This window comes from Heptranchias perlo, chromosome 15, assembly GCF_035084215.1.
Source record: "Heptranchias perlo isolate sHepPer1 chromosome 15, sHepPer1.hap1, whole genome shotgun sequence".
Taxonomy (NCBI): domain Eukaryota; kingdom Metazoa; phylum Chordata; class Chondrichthyes; order Hexanchiformes; family Hexanchidae; genus Heptranchias; species Heptranchias perlo.
Genome location: NC_090339.1, coordinates 56,587,772 through 56,610,506, shown reverse-complemented (window position 1 = coordinate 56,610,506; position 22,735 = coordinate 56,587,772). Strand labels below are relative to the sequence as shown.

Here is a 22,735-nt window from a genome sequence, read left to right as displayed (position 1 = left end):
CAGTTTTTGAATGTTTTTCTTCAAGTTCTCTTGGTGCCACACCCTATAACTTCCCTAAAAAGTGCAGTATTTTAGGGAAGTTATAGGGTGTGGCACCGAGTTCCCAGGCCTTTGGTAGTGCTACTCCTTGATGAGCTACTGGAATTTATCTCTACATCGAAATACATAGAAGTTACAACACAGATACAGGATATTCAGCCCAATGAGTCTGTGTTGATGTTTACTCTGCCTGTTCCCATATCCCTTCATCCCTTATCCCTTCATCCACCTATCTAATCTAATCTTGAATTGTTGACATAGTTTCTGCTTCAACCACTAACCCTGGAAGTGAACTCCATACAATTACACACAACTCTCTGTGTAAAGAAGCTTTTCCTGCCCTCTGTTCTAAACCTCCTACATGTAATTGTGTATCTATGGCCCCTCATTCTTGACTCCTCAACTACTGGAAACAATCTGCTTCTATCCACCCTGTCCCATCCTTTTGTAATTTTAAACACTTCCATCATAATCTGCATTGTTCCAATGAAAAAGGCCCAATTTTTCAAGCCTTTCTTCATGTTTGTATTTTCTGATACCGGACAGCATCTTAGAGAATCTGCATTATACCCTCTCTAAAGCCTCAATAATCTTCCTATAGTGTGGAGCCCAATACTGTACACAGTACTCTCACTGAGGTCTTACTAAGGTTTTATGTAGGCTCATCATTACCTCTTGGCTTTTATATTCTATACCTTTTTGATATAAAACCTAGAATTCCATTGGACATTTTTATAGCCTGGTCAACCTGAGATGCTGCCTTTAATGTCCTGTGAACCTGTACCTCCAAATCTGCTCTCCCGCAGCACCGAGTCTACTTCCATTCAGAGTATGATCACTGCTGCTATTTTCTTTATCAAAACCTACCAGGCATCCTCCGGTTTTTCTCATCTCCCTGTAGGAAAGTGCTTCACTTATATCTGGTGGGTCCCTCCACCCTGATCACTCAGCTGAGCTTAAAAACAACACCGCAGGGAATTGGGAACATGGGCCTCATTGTGCGACTCCACGGCATTGCTTACTGATAGCCCAGAACCTTACAGTCGTGTATTCGGGGCAGCAAGTAGGTTAGAAATAGGAGGGGAATCCTTGGGGGGACGTCAGAGGTAATGGTGTGGGGGCAGGAAGAGAAGCCATTGCAGGAGAATCTCTGGCTACAACTGGATAGGCGAGGGCAGTCCCACTTAGCTGGACAACGGAGGAGAGGCGTTGGAGGAGGACGGTGTGGTCAGTTGTGTCAAAGGCTGCAGAGAGGTTGCGAATGATGAGGAAAAGATAGTGCACCATGGTCTCAGTCACAGAAGATGTTATTTATTAGACTTTGATTAGAACCATTTCAGTGCTGTGTCAGAGGTGGAATCTTGACTCGAGGTTCAACCGTGGAGTTTTGGGTAAGATGGGCACGGATTTGGGTGGCGACCACACGTTTAAGGACTTTGGAGAGGAAAGGGAGGTCGGAGGTTGCGGTAGTTTGCAGGGACAGAGGGGTCAAGGGTGTTTTTTTTTGATGAAGTGGGGTGATGACAGCAGATTTGAAAAGGAGAGGGACAATACCTGAGGAGAGGGAACCGTTTACAATATCAGCTAGCATGGGAAGGGAAGTTGGGTGGTCAGCAGTTCAGTGGCAATAGAATCGCGAGAGCCTTAGGAGGGTCTCATGGACAAAATGAGCTCAGAGAGAGCACAGGGGGACGTAGAAGAGAAACTAGAGAAAGATGCAAGATCAGGGCTAGGGAAGGGTGAACCTTTGAGGACAGTTAAAGTGATGGGATGAAGTTGACTTACAGATAGGGTGGAGTCAGCTTGGACCACCAACAAACTAATGTCCAGGTTTGGGGAGAGGTATGGAGGGCAAGTGAGTCCAGGAGCTGTTTGATGGGCAGAGGAGGCACTACAAGAGGTTTTCCCATGGAAAATGGAGAACCGAGGAGACATGGAGAGTTGACCGTGAGCCAGCATTAGGTTGTTCTAGGGGTCCAGCGGAGGTTAGTAATAGCCTCAGTGATTAGCAGTACACCCCAACAGATCCAGTATACCACCGGGAGAGGTGAATGGAGACAGCGACGATGGGAAGCAGGCAGAAAGCAGCAGAGCAAAGGTCATTTGGCAGCAGTTGTTCCACTTATTGACCACCTGGTGTGCAACAGATGACCTTTGTAGGTTACAAACTGTTTGACAGTGTTCTCAAAGCACTGAACACAATTACTGCAATTCAGCAAATCAATAAATCCCAATATAACAGCAGGGCCTCCTTACCTCTTCTTCTTTACTGATTACTAAGCTGTTACCGAGGGAACAAATAAATAATAAACATGCCCCTACGGCACTGCAAGATCCCCATCAATGGTCGCTGCACTTGCTGTGTGCCAGAAAACGTCTCTGTTCTATTCACTTCTGTCAAAGCTCCAGTGATACTTGCAAATGTCGCACTTCATTCAGCTGAGCCATGCTAGTTCTGAGCCAGGTTCAGGGACTCACTGCTCACTTGTGACCCTCTCTGCGTAATTCTGCTCGAGTTGTTCATAATTGGTGTCCCAACAAAGCTTTCAATGAGCAAAAAGCTGTGTTTCGTTTACTCTCTGCTCATTTTCCTAACTATTTCGTGGACAGGAGCCAGGGATTGGTCTATTGAGGCCTCCGGATCGTATTGCACCCCAATTTACGCCTGTCCAGAGTTTGCTGAAAAGCATGGGGCTGCGAACAAGATGGCCCCAATATGTCAGTCGTGCGTGCAAGTTATTTTTTAAAAGGCCCTGCCGTACCCAATGTCCCAAACAATTCCTCTTTTAAACTTACATTTAACATCATGGATACAGCGGTTGTGGTCAGCTCCTCTGTGAACCCCTCCAGAATTGTGGTACACACACAGGGACGTGTACTAGAAATCCATTTATAACAAGATGTTTAATATTCAGCAGCACGTTACCCTATCAGAACGCAGGCTGAACTATGTTTAACCCCGGTTGCTAAATAACTGTGTCCCATTTTGGTAACCTGGAATGTGAGCTTGCTAATTGCAGCCTTGGGGACCCTCATCCAGCCTTCCAAGGAATGTGGGACTTGTTCTGTTCCTGCAGAATCATCAACGTATATAGCATTATTAAACATAACAAGCAAAACAGAATTGAGTGAAATGAAAGTGTCATCTCAGATGTTTCCAGCTGATCTTTTCTATAATAAATTGTACATTGTAATCTTCCCATTCATCTGCAATTCTCAAAAAGATTTGTTCACTTTTATTGCTTTTAATCAAAAGAGTTTGGTCACCCCAATTTATAAATATCTACCACACCAAATGGGAGAGTCTGACTATCACTGTTCCTTTAAAATCAGCCAGTTACAATGAATCGGATAATTATATAGAATTACATCGAATTTTACAGCACAGAAACAGGCCATTCAGCCCAACTGGTCTATGCCGGTGTATATGTTCCACATGAGTCTCCTCCCACCTTACTTCATCTCACCCTGTCAGCATATCCTTCTATTCCTTTCTCCCTCATGTACTTATCTAACTTCCTCTTAAATGCATCCATCCGACTATTTTGAACGATTCAATGAGCTTTTCGCACCTTGTTAACGTATTCGTATTTAAATCCCTCCCTGGATCATTCTGTGTCTTTTTTTGGGGTCTCAGTGGGTTTTATTACATCAGGGTGGTTATAGAGTTCACTCATCAGCCGGTAGATGTAGGAGGGGGCGTTTCCCCTGATGTTACGGATGATCAGAGTGATCAGTTCTGGAGGGACGTGGTCAAACACAGGGCAGTGCTCGCTCATGTTGGAGAGAATCTCACCTTCAGTGATACTCCTGTGGCCAAACAAACCTGTGAAATGTCTTCTACTCACTGGGGAACTGTGGGGTGCAGCTTAAATATGGCGGCACAGACTATAACGGGCGTGGAGTGGTGCCTGGCTATAAGTGTGTGAGCCCCGTTCACTGCTCTCAGTTTTCCGTTAGCAAAAATGGTCTTAGTGCCTCTTAAGGATGATTCACCGTCCAACACTCATAGCGGGCTAATCATGCTAACACCAAGCGGTGGGGACTGTGTAATGAGGGAACTTATATGATACCGGCAGAGACGCAGGTCCTGTATCATGTGGGATACTAGCATACAAGTTCTAGCTGAACTCTTTCCACCATCTCCATTCTTCAATGGAGGCCTTAACCTATTTAAAATGAACGGGTTAAGGCCTCCGTAGAATAGCAGAGAGAAGAATCTCAAATAAACATTTATTAAGCATTTGCACTTTGGTGTCTCAAGCTCGAATTTCAGGGCCCCAGTTATTAATCCAATGTGCCTGAGCAAAACAATTAATTCAGTGAACTCGTACTGTCAGGCCCAACATTTTTTAAGACGGTTCTCCCAAAACGCTCACTGATGGAACAAAATGTTCCAAAGACTAAACAAAAATGGAGGGGGAAAAATATCAAAAGTTAATCGTAATTCTTTGTAACTGATTTTAAAGGAATCCTGTTGAATCCCTGGTTAGCCTGGTTTCCATGGTTACATGTTTTATTTGATGTGGTGACTTTGCTGCAAAACCTTTAATTTGTTGCCATTGAGTTCAATTGCTCTGGTCCCCAGCAATCTGCACAGCAGGATGACTGTCATTTTCACAAGATTCTGAGACAATAGTCCTGATAGCTCCATGTCAGAGACTGAAATTAATTAAATTACCATTCCATTTATTTTCATATACAATCCTGGAGTTTTGTGAATCAATGGAGCTGACCCCATTAAAGTTTAGTTTATTGAAGTATTCTTGCATATTTTGTGTTTGTTGACTGTTTGTTTATATTTTGAAACCAGATCAAATACAAATATCAACCAGCCTGACCAAATTGTACAGGTTCAAGTCACTAGACTTTCATTTCTGCTCTTGATTGTATTAGAAGGAGTAGAGTTGGCAACTTCCCCACGTTAGACTTGCTGAAACTCTGCATGGATTTCTGCCGTTGACTCTTTTCTTTTTGATTTCCAGCACCTTTTTCTACTTCGTCCGCCCAAAGTGACAAGCAACTCAACAGGAGATGTGAAGAGAAAAGAAGTTTCCCAATATCGAGGAGTCATGCTGTGAGTCACCTTTGTGGAGGCACTTAACACAGAAACATATGTATTCCTTCTGATCTTGTCAGCTCTTGTGCATTGTTCAGTGTCAAACCACAAAAAACATTTAAATCTGGTATTTTTCAAACAAAAAAAAGTCAATATCTTGTACCTTCTCCTCAAAGTTTATTCTGTGGATTTCTACATATCTCTGCTATCTACCATTGTTAGATTGGCATAGGAACAGGAGTAGGCCATTCAGCCCCTTGAGCCTGTTCCGCCATTCAGTTAGATAATGGCCGATCTGTACCTCAACTCCATTTTCCCGCCTTTGCCCCACACCCCTTGGTACCCTTACCCAACAAAAATCTATCGATGTCTGTCTTGAAAATTTCAATTAACCCAAATGTGTTGTTTTATTATCTCCCCGTGTCTAAAAGCAGATTGCCACTGTTCCCTTGGCAGTAATAGATACTCATTATGCATATACTGGAGAAATGGATGGATAAATCTGCATCCTTACACATTAGGTGGCACAGCCCATTAGTGCCACAGATTGTACCACACAGCTGCCCAAAGTTGGCCCATCTCAGTAAATGGTTGAAAGGAACTTGTGCTGTATTTGTTTTGTTGCCTGACTAGAATGTCAGGAACTATTAACAAGGAATAAAAATAGAAAATGCTGGAAAACACTCAGCAGGTCTGGAGAGAGAAAGAGAGTTAACGTTTCAGGTCAATGGCCTTTCATCAGAACTGGAAGATGTTAGAGATGAACAGCTTTTAAGCAAGTACAGAGTCAGGGAAAAGTGGGAGAGGGGGCAGAAGAACAAAAGGGAAGGTTTGTGATAGGATGGAGGGCAGGAATGATTAAATGACAAAAGTGATGATGGTGTAAGGCAAAAGAAGGTGATAATGAGACAAATAAAGAAACAAAAAATCGAGTTACATTAAAACTACAGGACAGAAACAGGACATTCGGTCCAACTAGTCGATGCCACCGGTTATGCTCCAAACGAGCATCCTCCCTCCCTACTTCATCTAACCCTGTCCGGATACCCTTCTATTCCTTTCTCCCTCAAGTACTTATCGAGCTTCCCCTTAAATGCATCTGTGCTTTTTGCCTCAACTACCCCTTGTAAAGAAGTTTCTCCTGAATTCCCTATTGGATTTATTAACGACTATTTTATATTTATGACCTTTGGTTTTGGACTCCCCCACAAGTGGAAACATTTTCTCTACGTCTACCCTATCAAACCCTTTCATTATCTTAGGGACCTCTATCAGATCACCCCTCAGCCCTCTCTATTCTAGAGAGGAGTGCCCCAGCCTGTTCAGCCTTTCCTGATAAGTATATCCCCTCAGTTCTGGTATCATCCTTGTGAATCTTTTTTGCACCCTCTCCAATGCATCTATATGCTTTCTATAATATGGAGACCAGTGCTGTGCATAGTACCCCAAGTATGGTCCAACCAAGGTTCTATACAAGTTTAACATAACTTCTCTGCTTTTCAATTCTATCCCTCTAGATATGAACCCCAGTGCTTGATTTGCCTTTGTTATGGCCTTATTAACCTGCGTCACTACTTTTAGTGATTTGTGTATCTGTACCCCAAGATCCCTCTGCTCCTCTATCCCATTTAGACTCTTATTATCCAAGCAGTATGTGGCCTCCTTATTCTTCCTACCAAAATGCATCACCTCACACTTATCTATATTGAAATTAATTTGCCAATTACACACCCATTCTGCAAATTTATTAATGCCCTGTTACATTTTGACACATTCTTCATTTGTATTAACCATACCACCAATTTGGTGACATGCGCAATTTTTGAAATTGTACTTCCAAATCCTGAATCCAAATCGTTAATGTAAATTGTGAACAAAATGTGGTCTCAGCATTGATCCCTGTGGAACATCACTTCCCACCTTATGCCAGTCTGAGGAGCTACCCTTAACCCTTACTTTCTGTTTTCTGTTGTGTAGCCAGTTTGCTGTCCATTCTGCTACTTGTCCCCTGACTCCACATGCTCTGACCTTAGTTATGGGTCTACAATGCGGTATCTTATCGAAGGCCCTTTGAAAATCCAAATGCATTACATGTTCTACATTAGCCTTTTCTACTCTTTTTGTTACTTCTTCAAAGAATTCAATAAGGTTGGTCAAGCATGACTTTCCCTTCTGAAATCCATGCTGACTATTCTTTATTATATTTTCAATTTCTAGATATTTTTCTATTACATCTTTGAATAAAGATTTCATTATCTTTCCTACCATCGACGTTATGCTAACTGGTCAATAGTTCCCTGGACTTGTTCTATCTGCCTTTTTAAATATAGGAATCACATTAGCTGTCCGCCAGTCCTCTGGCACTATTCCCATTTCTAATGAATTTTGATATATATGTAATAGTGCCTCTGCTATCTCCTCCCTAACTTCTTTTAACATTTGCGGATGCAATCCATCCGGACCAGGGGTTTTATCCTCCCTAAGTTTTATTAGTTTATTAATTAACTCCCCCCTTTCTATCTTAAATATCTTTGTCTTTTTTGATCTCTTCTTGTAATGTCATACCCACCCTGTTAGTCTCCCTGGTAAATACTGAGGCAAAGTAACGATTCAATATTTCTGCCATTTCACTGTCATTATCTGTGAGTTTATCTTGTGCATCCCTTAGTGGCCCTTTCCTTATCCTGATTTTTCTTCTGTTATTTATGAGCCTGTAGAATACCTTACCATTTCTTTGATGATTTAATTTTGTAATTCCTCTTTGCTTTACTAATTGTTTTCTTGGCTTCTTTTCTAACCTCTTCACATTCCCTTTTGTCATCCTCTCTTTTATTGTCTCTGTACCTAGAGTATGCCTGTTTTGTTCTTGTTTTTTGCAGGAATATATTTCTCCTGAACTCTATTGATCACTCTTTTAAATATTTCCCCCTGCTGTTCTATCTCTTTGTCTGTCAATTTTATTTTTCCAGTTTACCTTCTCTGGTTCCATTCGTATCCCTCAAAGTTATTTTTTTTCCAATCTATTACGTTGGTCTTTGTCTTACTTATGTCTTTCTCAATCATTATTTTAAACCTTATTATGTTATGATCGCTATTTCCTAGATGTTCCCCAATGCTTACTTCTCTCATCTGCTCTGGTTCATTTCCCATTACTAGATCCAGCAGTGATTCCTTTCTTGTTGGGCTTCTCACATATTGGGTAAGAAAAGATGGGTCCAGAGGAGGTGTAAATGGTTACAGCACAATAGCAGAGGAGGGGGGAGGCATGGAAAATCTGGCAAAGAGGAGAAGGTTCCCATGGCCCAGGAATGTGGCAGAAGAAAGGCAGATAGACCCCAGGGGTACGGACCACCCTGCCGGGCTGTGTCCTATTATTAAGGAGACAAAGGCAGTGATTCTCTGTGGGTGGATAAACGGCACAGAGGCTGGTTTTGAGGGCATCTGGGTTTACAAGTGGATGACGTTGAGAGCGAGCTGCTTCTTACCATACAGGACAAGACTGTGGGCCTGCAATGAGTTAATGAACTCCTTTCAGTTGTGAGCTGACGTGATGTATTTCTTAATTAATAGGATGTGATTACATCAGCCAGAGGAAAAGTTGGCAGTGGTCCTTTTGTGAAAGCAACAGATTACTCCTCATCAAGTGATGAAATTGGCAGTACCGATGAAGATGATGATCTAAGCCATAACGGAGCAGAGTCTTTACAAGCCGGGTCAAGGTATGTAACTTTAATTCCACATTTATAGGTGTCAGCTTGGCTCTTGTCTCTGAGTTCAAAGGTTGTGAGCTTATGCCCAACTCCAGAACTTGAACACATAAACTGGGCTGTCGCTGCAGTTCAGTACTGAGGGAGGGCTGCATTATTAGAGGTGACATCCTTCGAGCGAGACGTTAAACTGAGGATTTAACTGCAAGTGAAGTGTGTCTGTTCATCTGCTTGTAACATTTCAATCACAGTACTTAATGTTCAGACTCCAATTTTGAAACGGAAGAACATTTAGGTTTCACACACTGTTAAATTAACTTGTGACCATTTTCAATGTTTTTTGCAATGGGGTCGATGGATGTCCAATCCCAATCTTAACAGGAACCCGTTTTTATTTTTTATTTTCATTCATTTTTCTCCCCCCTTTTCCTTCCATCTTCCCCCGCCCCCCCCATGCCTCACTTGTACTAGAGTATGATTCTATGGGTACTGATTGCTTGAGTAAAGTACTGGAGGACAATCATTCATGTATGAGCCTAGGCGCTGAGTGCTGACAGGCTACTCAACTATGGGGGGGACATCACGACAACACTTAATCCTGTCCTCACCTGACAAGAAAAACTTGCCCTTCTATGGGGAAAGAGCAGGAGGAGTGGGACTAATTGGATAGCTCTTTCAAAGGAGCCGGCACAGGCACAATGGGCCGAAAGGCCTCCTTCTGTGCTTCTATGTTTCTATGATCCACATAGGGATCACTGGTTAGTGACCCCTGGCCCCCTCCTAGACCAGGAGATACTGAGGCAAATTGTAGCCCCATTGCAGCCCCACCTAAGGTTGCCGAACTCAACAGGAATCGGGACCGCGGGCCTTTTTTTTTTATTCGTTCATGGGATTTGGGCGTCGCTGGCGAGGCCAGCATTTATTGCCCCGTCCCTAAGGCCTGCAGGACTTTATCAACCAAGCCCTTCGAAGGAGCCCGTTTGTTAAAGTTTCATCAATAGATTTCAGAAATAAAAACGTACAATTTGGACCTAAGATTTCCCCCCCCTCCAAGTCTGAATTAAACATACGCCATGCAGACAGTCATGTGGGAGGATAGAGGGACATAATGAGCCTAGGCTGCAAACCACACAACTTAATTATGACAATTTCCAGCGCTGATGCCCAGCGGCACATTAGCAGTTCAGAATCGAAGCGCAGGTTGTACCTTTAGGCTTTGGCAGCCCCTGGATAATTAAGCTCTAGTGCTCTGTGTGGGATAAAAAAACGTTATCTCAGTTTTACTGCTGTATTATTAGTTGGATATTGCAGTTTATGACCATTAGTGAGAGTTACAGTGACCTTTAGCAGGAAAAAAAAATTACAGTTCCCATTAGGTTCAATTTTACATCAGATTATTCTTTTCCCCCCACTAAGTAAGTTTAATGAGGTGGATCTAAATTTTACTGTCGTTTTTTTTTACATGTACTTCCACGTAAATGCTTAACAAGTCCCCTCTGCTCGGAGATTTGCTGATTCCCAGCGGAGACTCCAATGTTGGCTTTAAGGGCCGATTTTATTAAAACCAAAAAAAAACCCTTTAAACTTGAGCTTTCTCCACAGCCAAGAACGTAATTGCACTTTCCGAGAAATCGCTGTCCCGATTAACTCTTTGAGAACTGCAGTGCAGACAAAGTAAACAAATGACACTTCTTGTGGGGAATGGTGTGTGAAAGGGGAGGCATTTTGCTTGTTCAGCTCCTCCTTCACTATAGTTCTAATATTTATCTTAAGATGGAAAATAATTTGACAGCAAATGTTATTTGCCTGTGTGTTTTGGAAGCTGCGAGGCACTTTCTGTCTGTAAAAGTGGACATATCTATGATTTGAAATTAGTTTTCAGTAAACAGTTTGGGGAAGAGGGTGAGGGGGGCGCAATAGTGTTGCCAACTCTGCTTCGACGTATTCCTGGAGGTTTCATCACATGATCTCCGTCTTCTAACTGCCCCGCCCATGTCTAATCTTTTTTTAAACTCATAAACAGAAGCGTTCAAAGAAAATGGGAAAAACGCACCATTTTTTTTTAAACGGCCCTATGATTTCTCTCACGGAGTCGCTCACATAATTCTCCGACTCTCCTATCTTCATAGGGAAGGTCTCGCTGGGCTTCAACATGGAGCAACATGTGGCAGTATAAGATGGCACTTGAGGAAGGGGAGATCAGCAGGCCCTTCCCTTTTGCACTTACACCCCCTGCTGTGTCCCCCTTTTCATGCACTCGCGCTAATTCACTTGCAACTGCAAGGGCATGTGGCCGTGAAGTCTAAGGTACTTTCACATCAATGGCTGGCACAGGCACGATGGGCCGAATGCCCTCCTTGGTATGATTCAGTGAATAGCTGGTGGAGGAGATATGACAAATGCCTTAAAAAGGTCTTAAGAATTGAAACACTCTGCCTTCACACCTGGAGCAGAGGTTTGAATCTCTGAACAAACTGGTGTTGAGATTTCTCTCTCTCTCTCGAGGCTGTAGAAGGCGGTAAGTTTACAGCACAAAGCAGCTGATAATCCAGCAGTGATTGGGTACTTATAGAGATTGTAAGGGCAGCTGGTGCAGGAAAGGGAAATGCCACTACTGTTCAGAAACATGAGTAATCTCGAAAATCTCATTTCCACACCGTTCACCTGACGAAGGAGGAAGCCTCCGAAAGCTTGTGGAATTTAAAATAAATTTGTCGGACTATAACTTGGTGTTGTAAAATTGTTTACAATTGTCAACCCCAGTCCATCACCGGCATCTCCACATCACAGAAACATATGGGGGGACGCGGGGTTAATGCTCAAGCACGTTCCTGGGGCGGAGCAGGACAAGCATTACTCTGCCTCTAACTTGCACTATTCCTGAGTTTGCACAGCTCCTTGCTAACAGAGGGCGCCAAAATGGAGAACCTGTCAAATTTCCCACTCGCTGCGTCTCTCACCTTACTGGACTTACAATATGGGAAACAAAAGAGTTTGTAAGCACGTAAAATGATGCGCTGTTATATTAACATAGAATCGGGGGGAGGTGAGGAGAAATTCTTTAACGCAGCGAGTTGTTATGAACTGGAATGCGCTGCCTGAAAGGGTGGTGGAAGCAGATTAGTGATTTTCAAAAGGGAATTGGATGTATGCTCGAAACGGAAAAATTTCCAGGGCTATGGGGAAAGAGCAGGGGAGTGGGACTAATTGGATCGCTCTTTCAAAGAGCCGGCACAGGCACGATGGGCCGAATGGCCTCCTTCTGTGCTATAAGATTCAATGATTCTAAAAAATGTTTTATTCATTCATGGGATGTGGGCACCGCTGGCAAGGCCATCACTTATTGCCCCATCCCTCATTTCCCTTGAGAAGGTGATGGTGAGCCGCCTTCTTGAACCACCGCAGCCAGTGCGGTGAAGGTTCTCCCACAATGCTGTTAGGTAGGGAGTTTGTAGCACAGAAGGAGGCCATTTGGCCCATTGTGTCTGTGCAGGCTCTTTGCCCCATGCTATCCCCTTCGTCCTGTACCTTCCCCTGCTTCAAATATTCATCCAATCTTCCCTTAAAAGACGCAGTGGTCTCTGTGGCAAAGCATTCTGCTCACCAACGACTAACTCCACAGGAAGTTTTGTGTGTTGACAGCAAGGAGCAAGCACCACCTCAGCTGATCCCTCCTGGTAAAGTTCAAGCAGATCTGCCTGTTCCATGACCTGTTCCTTTGCACCTTGACCTTGCACGGTGAACATTAAAACTAGCAAGCATAGATTGACTGCCGTCACGGCTGACTCTCTGCCCGGTCGGTGTCTCACCGAGGGGAGACTGCAACTTCCTGCAGCTTATTTTAAGAGTACTTTATACTTTTTATTTTCGCAGGCAACCAGCCAATCTAAGTAACGGAGACACAGAATGTACCAGCGCAAATATTCCAGGTGGCATCGAACTGCAGCCACACAGCACCTTAAATGAAGAAAAGGTATTGTCTTTATCTCCCTCTCCACATTGGAAGGGAAAATAATAGCTTGCTGAAGTGGCCTCTTCAAAGCGACTTGTCTGATCAGACAAATTGCAACTGCAATACGGCCACTGCCACACGGTGGCAGTGTGATCAACAAAACCCCACAGGCTTCTCACTGACAGGAATTAACGAACACAGTATTTTTGTGTCTGCGTTTTTGTTTTATACTTTTTTTTCTCGCTACTTAACACAGATATTTAATTTTATATTTTTGGTGAATCTACACACATCAGGGTTAAGAATGCCGGTGCTGGTGACTGTAACGCTTCTCCATTTTGTGTCACAGTCAAGAAGCCGAGCAGATAAGCTGACGCGATGCAGAGAACAGCTCCCCCTATTCTGCCTCACTGTAGAGTTACCAACCCCTCCAGGATTGCCCTGGAGTCTCCAGGAATTAAAGGTTAATCTCCCGGACACTGCTACGAGCAAACCCGCGAGAGAAAAATCATTCAAACAAATGGTGTTTTTTTTTTCAGTTTCTTCGATACTTTTGTTCATTACTTAAATCAGTATTGGAGATTGGGGGAAAAAAAGGCTGTTTGGGCGGGGTGGTTGGTGGCGAGAGGTCATGTGATGAAACCTCCAGGAATATGTCCAGCCAGAGTTGGCAACCCTACCTTGTTGGCGTACTTCAATACGAACGTCAGAGGAAACCAATTTAGAACAAGTGTGCACGCTCAGAAGACCGGGGGCTCAATTTTAAAATCAAATTGCGGGGGGGGGGGGAGGGCTGCGAAAATGGCGCAAATCCCGAGCGGGTTAGGAAGCCGGCTCCAACCGGCCGACTTCCGGGGTTACCACAGGTGCGCTAGTGTGTGCGCGGGCGCTTCGTGAATCCACAAGTCCCGCCGGCAATTAAAGCCAGCGGGGCGATAGTTAAAGAATCAAATGTACCTCATTGAGGTACTTCAGACACTTTATTTCTGACGCAGTAGATAGTTGAAACTATTTTAAACTTACCTGGGCGGCTTTCCCATGGCTTCCGATTCACACCTAGTAAAACCATAAGTTAAATAAAAATCCATTGCGCAAAGTTTAAAAAAACAAAATAAACCTACCATCCCACCGTGCTCCGATGTCCGATCTCCCCCTCCCTCCCTCCAATGTCCCTCTCCCACGCCGTTGTCCCTCCCCGGATCTTCCCCTCTCTCTCTCCCCCCGATCTTCCCCTCTCCCCCCCCGATTTTCCCCTCTCCCCCCCCCCCCCGATCTTCCCCTCTCTCTCCCCCCCCGATCTTCCCCTCTCTGTCCCCCCCCCCGATCTTCCCCTCTCTGTCCCCCCCCCCCGATCTTCCCCTCTCTGTCCCCCCCCCCGATCTTCCCCTCTCTGTCCCCCCCCCCGATCTTCCCCTCTCTGTCCCCCCCCCCCGATCTTCCCCTCTCTGTCCCCCCCGATCTTCCCCTCTCTGTCCCCCCCGATCTTCCCCTCTCTGTCCCCCCGATCTTCCCCTCTCTGTCCCCCCCGATCTTCCCCTCTCTGTCCCCCCCGATCTTCCCCTCTCTGTCCCCCCCGATCTTCCCCTCTCTGTCCCCCCCGATCTTCCCCTCTCTGTCCCCCCCGATCTTCCCCTCTCTGTCCCCCCCCGATCTTCCCCTCTCGGTCCCCCCCGATCTTCCCCTCTCTGTCCCCCCCCGATCTTCCCCTCTCTGTCCCCCCCCGATCTTCCCCTCTCTGTCCCCCCCGATCTTCCCCTCTCTGTCCCCCCCCCAATCTTCCCCTCTCTGTCCCCCCCCGATCTTCCCCTCTCTGTCCCCCCCCGATCTTCCCCCCTCTGTCCCCCCCCGATCATCCCCTCTCTGTCCCCCCCCCGATCTTCCCCTCTCTCCCCCCCCCCCCGATCTTCCCCTCTCTCCCCCCCCGATCTTCCCCTCTCTCTCCCCCCCCCGATCTACCCCTCTCTCTCCCCCCCGATCTACCCCTCTCTCTCCCCCCCAGATCTTCCCGTCTCTCCTTCCCCCCCCGATCTTCCACTCTCTCCTCCCCCCCCCCCCCCCCGATCTTCCCTTCTACCCCCCCCCCCATTCTTCAGCTTCCTCCATTCTCTGTTCCAGTGCCGGATGACATCTCTCGCTCTCTCTCTTTCCCCCCCCCCCACCTCGCCGTTGCAGCTCCTGTCGGCAGCCAACCTGTCAATCAGCCTGGCTGCCGGGCGCGAAACCCAAAAAGAACTTTAATCGCCATCAATTACATCACGAACGAATCGGAAAATTTACGTTTTTTTTTATTCGGCGCCTGCCACGTACAACTTCTGCCCCCCACCCCGTTGCCAACCTGCCACCATTTCAAAATTGAGCCCCAGGTCTCCATTTTCCAAACGAGCCTCCAATTGGGTGAATCAAGTGGAGGCTTGAGTTGCCAACTTTGGTTGCATGTATTCCTGGAGGTTTCATTTTATGACCACCCTGCCTTTAACTCTCCCACCCCACACTCCCGCCATTCATAGAGTCATAGAATCAGACAGCACAGAATGAGGCCTTTCAGCCCATCGTGCCTGTGCTGGCTGTTTGAAAGAGCCATCCAATTAGACCCAATCCGCAGCCCTTTCCCCATAGCTCTACAAAATTTTCCCCTTCAAGTATTTATCCAAGTCCTTTTTGAGTTATTATTGAATCTGCTTCCACCGCCCTTTCAGGCAGTGCATTTCAGATCATAACAACTTGCTGCTTGAAAATATTTTTCCTCATGTCACCTCTGGTTTGCCAATTACCTTAAATCTGTGTTCTCTGGTTATCGACCCTTCTGCCATTGAAAAAAGTTTCTCCTCATTTACTCTATCAAAACCTTTCATGATTTTGAACACCTCTATCAAATCTCTCCTTAACCTTCTCTGCTAAAGGAGAACAACCCTAGTTTCTCCAGTCTCTCCACGAAACTGAAGTCTTTCATCCCTGGTACCATTCTAGTAAATTGCCTCTGCACCCTCTCTAAGGCCTTGACATCCTTCCTAAAGTATGGTGCCCAGAATTGGACACAATACTCCAGCTAGGGCCAAACCAATGTTTTACAAAGGTTTAACATAACTTCCTTGCTTTTGCACTCTATGCCTCTATTTATAAAATCAAAGATCCGGTATGTCTTTTTAACAGCCTTCTCGGCCTGTCCTGCCACCTTCAAAGACTTGTGTGCACATACATCTTCAGGTCTCTCTGTTCCTGCACCCCCTTTAAAATTGTACCATTTAGTTTATATTGCCTCTCCTCATTCTTCCTACCAAAATGAATCACTTCACACTTCTCTGCATTAAATTTTATCTGCCGTGTGTCTGCCCATTTCACCAGTCTGTCTATGTTCTCCTGAAGCCCGTTAATATCCTCCTCACAGGTCACCCAACTCGTCAAAAAAACAGTTTTTTTTTAACTCTCTGATTACTTTTCTCTCGGGTTTTGCCCCGCAGCAGTGTCCTAGAGATTAATCTTCAATTCTTGGAGACTCCAGGACAAACCTGAAGGGTTGGCCAGCCTAGTGGAGGCACAACACACTGCTCGAACTGAGGTAGATGAGGTGTCACTCTCCCAAAGCCTGGGACTAAAGTAGAAGTACCTTGAAACACCTAGATGGGCACAGTTGCTTCAATATGGATCTCGCTGCTGTAGAAAGTAATCTGCGATATATATATATATATATGGGGAGGTTTACACAGCAACTGAAGTTACAGCAAGTATTGTAGAACTGTTTCAGGAAGCTATACTGCAACATAAATAAGCCATTAATCCTGTTTTTTTTTACGGGAAGTGTGTAAGTGACAGGCCTTCTGCATTTTGAGGTAAAGACCAGGTGCTGTGAAAGTTGAGATAGAGAAATACAGGCAATGTTTACAGCTCACCTTTTAACATTCGAAATGCAGACATTAGAAGCGAAGGGTCATAAAATCTGAAAGGACGGAGAAAGGACTTACTTTAAATAGATTTAAGTAAAATAATAGAGTTCTGGGATATGGAGCTGAGGTGTGGATTTTGAAAGAAATTTGAGCATCAAATGGAAGTCTGGGGAAGACATTTTTAAAACTTCATTCTGGGTGTGGGCGTCGCTGGCAAGGCAGGCATTTATTGCCCATCCCTAATTGCCCTTTGAGAGGGTGGCGGTGAGCTGCTGCCTTAAACCTCTGCAGTCCGTGTGGTGAAGGTTCTCCCACAGTGCTGTTAGGTAGGGAGTTCCAGGATTTTGACCCAGTGATGATGAAGGAACGGCGATATATTTCCAAGTCAGGATGGTGTGTGACTTGGAGGGGAAACGTGCAGGTGGTGGTGTTCCCATGCACCTGCTGCCCCTTGTCCTTCTAGGTGGTAGAGATCGTGGGTTTGGGAGGTGCTGCCGAAGAAGCCTTGGTGAGTTGCTGCAGTGCATCCTGTAGATTGTACACACTGCTGCCATGGTGGAAGGAGTGGATATTTAAGAAATGGCCCAAAGTCCACTGTATGACATTATAAAATCAAATATCGAACTGGCAATGACACAATATGAGCAGTTACAGAGCTCCCTTACTTCAGTAAGTGTCAGTGTTTCATATCAGTTTGAGTATTTAATTTAGAGACACTCCTTTACCTGACAATGTCACCACAAGACAATTGGTTTGAGGCAGCCTGCTCCATCCTCATCATTGAAGATGGGAGTTCTGTGAGCAGAGGCTGAACTATGGCTCTATATAATGTTACCTTTAAACCTGAAGAAAGTTATTCCTTTCCGTTCAGCCTTGAATTGCAAAGAGCACTGAAAAAAGTTCAAGATAAAATTTGGCACACCGACCGAGTTGCTATGATCTGGAATGCACTGCCTGAAAGGGCGGTGGAAGCAGATTCAATTGAAAACTTTCAAGAGGGAATTGAATATATACTTGAAAAGGAAAAAAATTGCGAGGCTACAGGAAAAGAGCAGGGGAGTGGGACTAACTGGATAGCTCTTTCAAAGAGCCGGCACAGGGACGGTGGGCCGAATGGCCTCCTTCTGTGCTGTAAGATTGTATGAAATCATGAACTGCAGCTGCTGAACCGTACATGAATCCACGGGGAATCAGTGACATGGGAACTACAACCCAGTAAAAGCCGTGATACATCTGTCCGTGTGTACAACCATTTTGTCACACCACCTACAATATCCAAAACAAAATTGTTTGGATTGGATTACCACGTTCAGTTCGCTCAATAACTGAGCCAAAGAGGCGGAATCTGTTTGCTACACCAAATCAACTTAATTTAAATAAGAGCAGTGAAATGTATTCTTTGAGTCCCGTCTCCCATTTACCTTGAAATACTCTTGTTACGAAGCTGTGCAGAAGAATGCTGGTAAGAACTTTGAGTCTGGCCAGCATCTGAATTTGTCAACGTGAATGCATCAGTGTCAGTTAAATATCATAAGAGCTTTTACTCAAGTCCAGCTCACCACCTCCTCACAGGACCATGTTTATTATAATGAGACCTGGCAGTTTCATTATGTATATTTTTTATTAATTCAGTGATATCCACCAAGGTTTTCAGCCATTCAAATTATCTAGAAAAGATCTTGGGCTCAATTTTGCAATGGTGGTGGGTTGGTAGCAGTGGGGTGAAGGTGGCGTGGCAAACCCGCATGAACAAAACGTACCGTTTCCGACGCGATTGCAGAGTGATTGATGATGATTAACGTCCTCTCCGCATTTCGCGCCTGGCAGCCAGCTTGATTGACAGGAGCTGCTAAGCGAGGTGGGGGGGGCGGGAAAGAGAGAGAGCCAGATGTCATCCGGCGCTGGAACGGAAGACCGGGGCGGGGGGGTGGGGGGAGAGGGGAGGGCGGGGGTGGGGAAGACCGGGGGGTGGGGGGAGAGGGGAAGACCGGGGGTGGGGGGAGAGGGGAAGACCGGGGGTGGGGGGAGAGGGGAAGACCGGGGGGTGGGGGGGAGAGGGGAAGACCGGGGGGGTGGGGGGAGAGGGGGAAGACCGGGAGGTGGGGGGAGAGGGGAAGACCGGGAGGTGGGGGGAGAGGGGAAGACCGGGAGGTGGGGGGAGAGGGGAAGACCGGGAGGTGGGGGGAGAGGGGAAGACCGGGAGGTGGGGGGAGAGGGGAAGACCGGGAGGTGGGGGGAGAGGGGAAGACCGGGAGGTGGGGGGAGAGGGGAAGACCGGGGGGTGGGGGGAGAGGGGAAGAACGGGGTGAAGAGGGGAAGATCGGGGGGGAGGGGGGACGATCGCGGGGACATCGGTGGGGTGAAGAGGGGGAGATCAGGGGGACATCAGTGGGGTGAAGAGGGGGAGATTGGGGGGGACACGGGGGGGTGAAGAGGGGGAGATCAGGGGGGACACGGGGGGGTGAAGAGGGGGAGATCGGAGGGACATCGGTGGGGTGAAGAGGGGGAGATCAGGGGGGCATCAGTGGGGTGAAGAGGGGGAGATCGGAGGGGACACGGGGGCTGAAGAGGGGGAGATCGGAGGGACATCGGTGGGGTGAAGAGGGGGAGATCGGAGGACATCGGTGGGGTGAAGAGGGGGACATCGGTGGGGTGAAGAGGGGGAGATCAGGGGGACATCGGTGGGGTGAAGAGGGGGAGATCGGAGGGACATCGGTGGGGGTGAAGAGGGGGAGATCAGGGGGACACGGTGGGGTGAAGAGGGGGAGATCAGGGGGACACGGTGGGGTGAAGAGGGGGAGATCAGGGGGACACGGTGGGGTGAAGAGGGGGAGATCGGGGGGACATCGGTGGGGTGAAGAGGGGGAGATCGGAGAGGGAGATATCGGACATCGGAGCTGGGTGCAAAGGTAGGTTCATTTTATGTTTTTTGCTGTACTTTATTTAGTTTCTTTTTCCCTGATCTGGCCCTTCACACCAGGTTTCACCAGGCCTGAATCAGAAACAGTGGGCAAGCCGCCCAGGTAAGTTAAAAATCGTTGTAACCACGTCATCTGCCACAAGTTTAAGTGCCTCAAATACCTCAATGAGGTACATTTGGCTCTTTAACTGTCGTCCCGCCGGGGACTTCCAGTTTCGGGACTCCCGCGCACACGGATGTGTCCGTGGGGAGCTCTGAAGTTGGCGGGTTGGAGCCGGCTTCCGAGCCCGAAAGGAATTTCCGCGATTTTCGGAGCCCCTCCACCCCGCCCCCAACGCACCCGCAATTTCCCCATAAAATTGAGCCCCTTGGATAATTCCAAAGCCTGTGTGCAGATTCCCCACTTCCCTATTCCTCCCTCCCCCCACACACAGTTACGTTATCCCAACATTTACACTGCTGAAAATTATCACTACTTTCTGAAAGACTTACATAGAAATTACAGCACAGAAACAGGCCATTTGGCCCAACTGGTCTATGCCTGTGTTTATGCTCCACACGAGCCTCCTCCCACCCTACTTCATCTAACCCTATCACCACAACCTTCTATTCCTTTCTCCCTCATGTGTTTATCTAGCTTCTCCTTAAAATGCATCTATGCTATTCGCCTCAGCTACTCCACGTGGTAGCAAGTTCCACATTCTCACTACTCTCTGGGTAAAGAAGTTTCTCCTGCATTCCTTATTAGATTTATTAGTGACTTGTCTTATTTTTATCTCCCCTAGTTTTAGACTTCAACCAATATCAAACTGGTTAAATGTTAGTTGGAATTACTGGGTGGGGAAAGGGCGAAATTAGAAAGTTGAGGGGAACATTTCGTTTGGGCGTTGCTGTAATGGATCCATGGACCTTTTGTAAAGAGGCGCAGAGGAAATTGTCCCTCGCAGTTGGTCAAATCAACTAAATATTTGAATTTTTGGAAAAGTCCATTCTTGATTCAAAGTCAGAATGGTCCAAGCCCTTCTGTCGGTCCAATCACAGCTTTGAGTTGCAGTATTTTCCTCATTTGCTAAGACCCATGCAAAACAAGACTTTGTAAATGTGATCCATTTCCGTATCAAAACATGCATTTGTTGATGTGCACATACCAATGCCTGCTACTGCACACATTGATTTTACCCTCACAATCCATAGACCAATGCGTTCTCCATCAAGCCCATGCCAGGGCTAGTCTTTGACCCTTTAGTCTACCATAACCTTGTTTTCCTGCCCTTTCCTCATACTCTTTTATATTCTTCATTTCAAATACTTATTCGATTTTCTTGGGTTCACATCAATGAGCTGATAGTTTATGCTTTCTCTTAGTTCTAAGAGTCCCACGTGAAATGAGTTTGGCCGGCCTCTGCCCTAGTTTCTATTGAATATATGCATGAAAACTAACCGCAATTCAGCACAAATTGGCAGTCTCGCTGAAGGAGATTATAAGAATTGATTGTGTGAGATAAAGAGAAAATGGCTCTCAGGGAGAAGGGAATGTTGTCTGAGGTAGGGGTTAAAGGATATTGAAGAATGATTTCATCTGTCCACTGTGTGTAACAAAATTGTAACCCCATAATTTTAGACATGACATGGGGTAAGTGTAGCATGCTTAGGAGGAACAGGTGACTTTGGACCTATGGTTCCCAAAGTTGGGGTTTCCTCATGTAGTGTCTGGGTCTGTTGTAGACTAATTGATAGAGATTGATTTCTATGATTAGTCAACAACTCCATTATCGTCGTATCATGTGACTGCCAGATGGTAGAAGGGAAACTGGGTGGACCGTGGTCTTTTTTTGTCTTGCAATTCCTATGTTCTTTACAAATGGGTTCACAATTTCATTGCATGTGGCTCACAGAGCAACTCTTAATCCATTGTTGAGCAGAGTCAAGAGAACTTGATGGCACAGTTGCCACTAGTACATCTAACCTGGACTTCTTTCATGCTGATGCTCGGTGCCAGAAATTTGTAACAGTTCCATACCCCAAAGCTAACATCCCTTACATTCATGCATATGAAAAAAATACATTTACAAGAAAGTATGCTTGAGTTTCATCCCAAGTTTGTGTTTTTATTTTGTTGCTTGTGAGCAGTGTCTTATTCCTCGCAAATTGTTCTATTACCTAAGAATATCCAACTTTGTGTTCACGGGCAGCCCGCCTCTGACTTGTTGGAGTGGCTGCACTTTATTGTACACGTTTCTATAAAGCTTGTCTTTTGTTTTTAAGTGGAGAGTATCCCCACTCTCCATTTCCTAAACATTCCAACGGGGCAAAAGCCAACGATGGTAGAGAGGTAAACAGAAACACAAAAGGAGCTGATGTGCAGATCGACCTGCTTCGATCGGACGCCTTCCGGCCACCCATGGGCTTGATTTTAAAAGTAAAAAACGGGTGGGTTGGGGGCGGTGGGGGGACATTGAAAATTGCCGCCATTTCAGACCCGCCTCCAACCCACTCATTTCCGGTTTTCACGGGGGCAGGCGACCAACCCCGCTCCCAGGAGGCGGGTCGGGCCTTTAAACCTTTCAAGGAGGCGTCAGGCCTCCATTTTTCATTAATTTCTGATTTCAACGCCGGGGGGGGCCGGGATTCCCGGGCCTTCTGTTTTACGCCTCGTGAAAGGAGGCGAGAAGGCCCGAGACTAACAGGTAAGTGCCTAGAAAGGCACAGCTTGTGGGCCTGGAGGAGCAGGCGTGCTTCCCCCCAGGCCCAAGCAGGTAGGCTTGTTGGGTCTGGAGGAAGCACTCCTGCTTCTCCAGGCCCACAAGCTGTGCCTTTCTAGGCACTTACCTGTTAGTCTCGGGCCCAACAAGCCGACCTGCACCGACCCACCAACGGTCGCAGACCCCTGACCTCCGATTGCAGACCCCCGAACCCCAATCGCGGACCCCTGACACTGATCCCCCGACCCCCTGACCTCGATCCTCCGACCCCGATCCTCGCCCTCAACGATCGCGGACCCCCGCGATGACCCCTGATCCCGCCCCTCCCCCGTGACTGACCCCCGATCCCATCCCCCGTGACTTGCGACCCCCGTGCGCACCCGTGGCCCCATGCCCACCCATGCCCCCATTGCCCCATTGCCCCCCCACGCAAACAAAGACTTCCCTGAAGACATCCTCTCCCTGGCTGGTCTCC

At 46.5% G+C, this 22,735-nt stretch overlaps 1 protein-coding gene across 2 annotated transcripts in view; it reads left to right on the top strand.

The window, feature by feature from the left end:
• Positions 1-22,735, top strand: part of si:zfos-2326c3.2 (mitogen-activated protein kinase kinase kinase kinase 4) — a 255,016-nt gene that overhangs the window by 160,890 nt on the left and 71,391 nt on the right. For both annotated transcript variants that reach the window (XM_067997295.1, XM_067997294.1), the window contains exons 19-21: positions 5,025-5,116; positions 8,669-8,817; positions 12,679-12,778. In XM_067997295.1, coding sequence (XP_067853396.1) covers positions 5,025-5,116; positions 8,669-8,817; positions 12,679-12,778 — 341 coding nt within the window. The remainder of the gene's footprint in view (positions 1-5,024; positions 5,117-8,668; positions 8,818-12,678; positions 12,779-22,735) is intronic.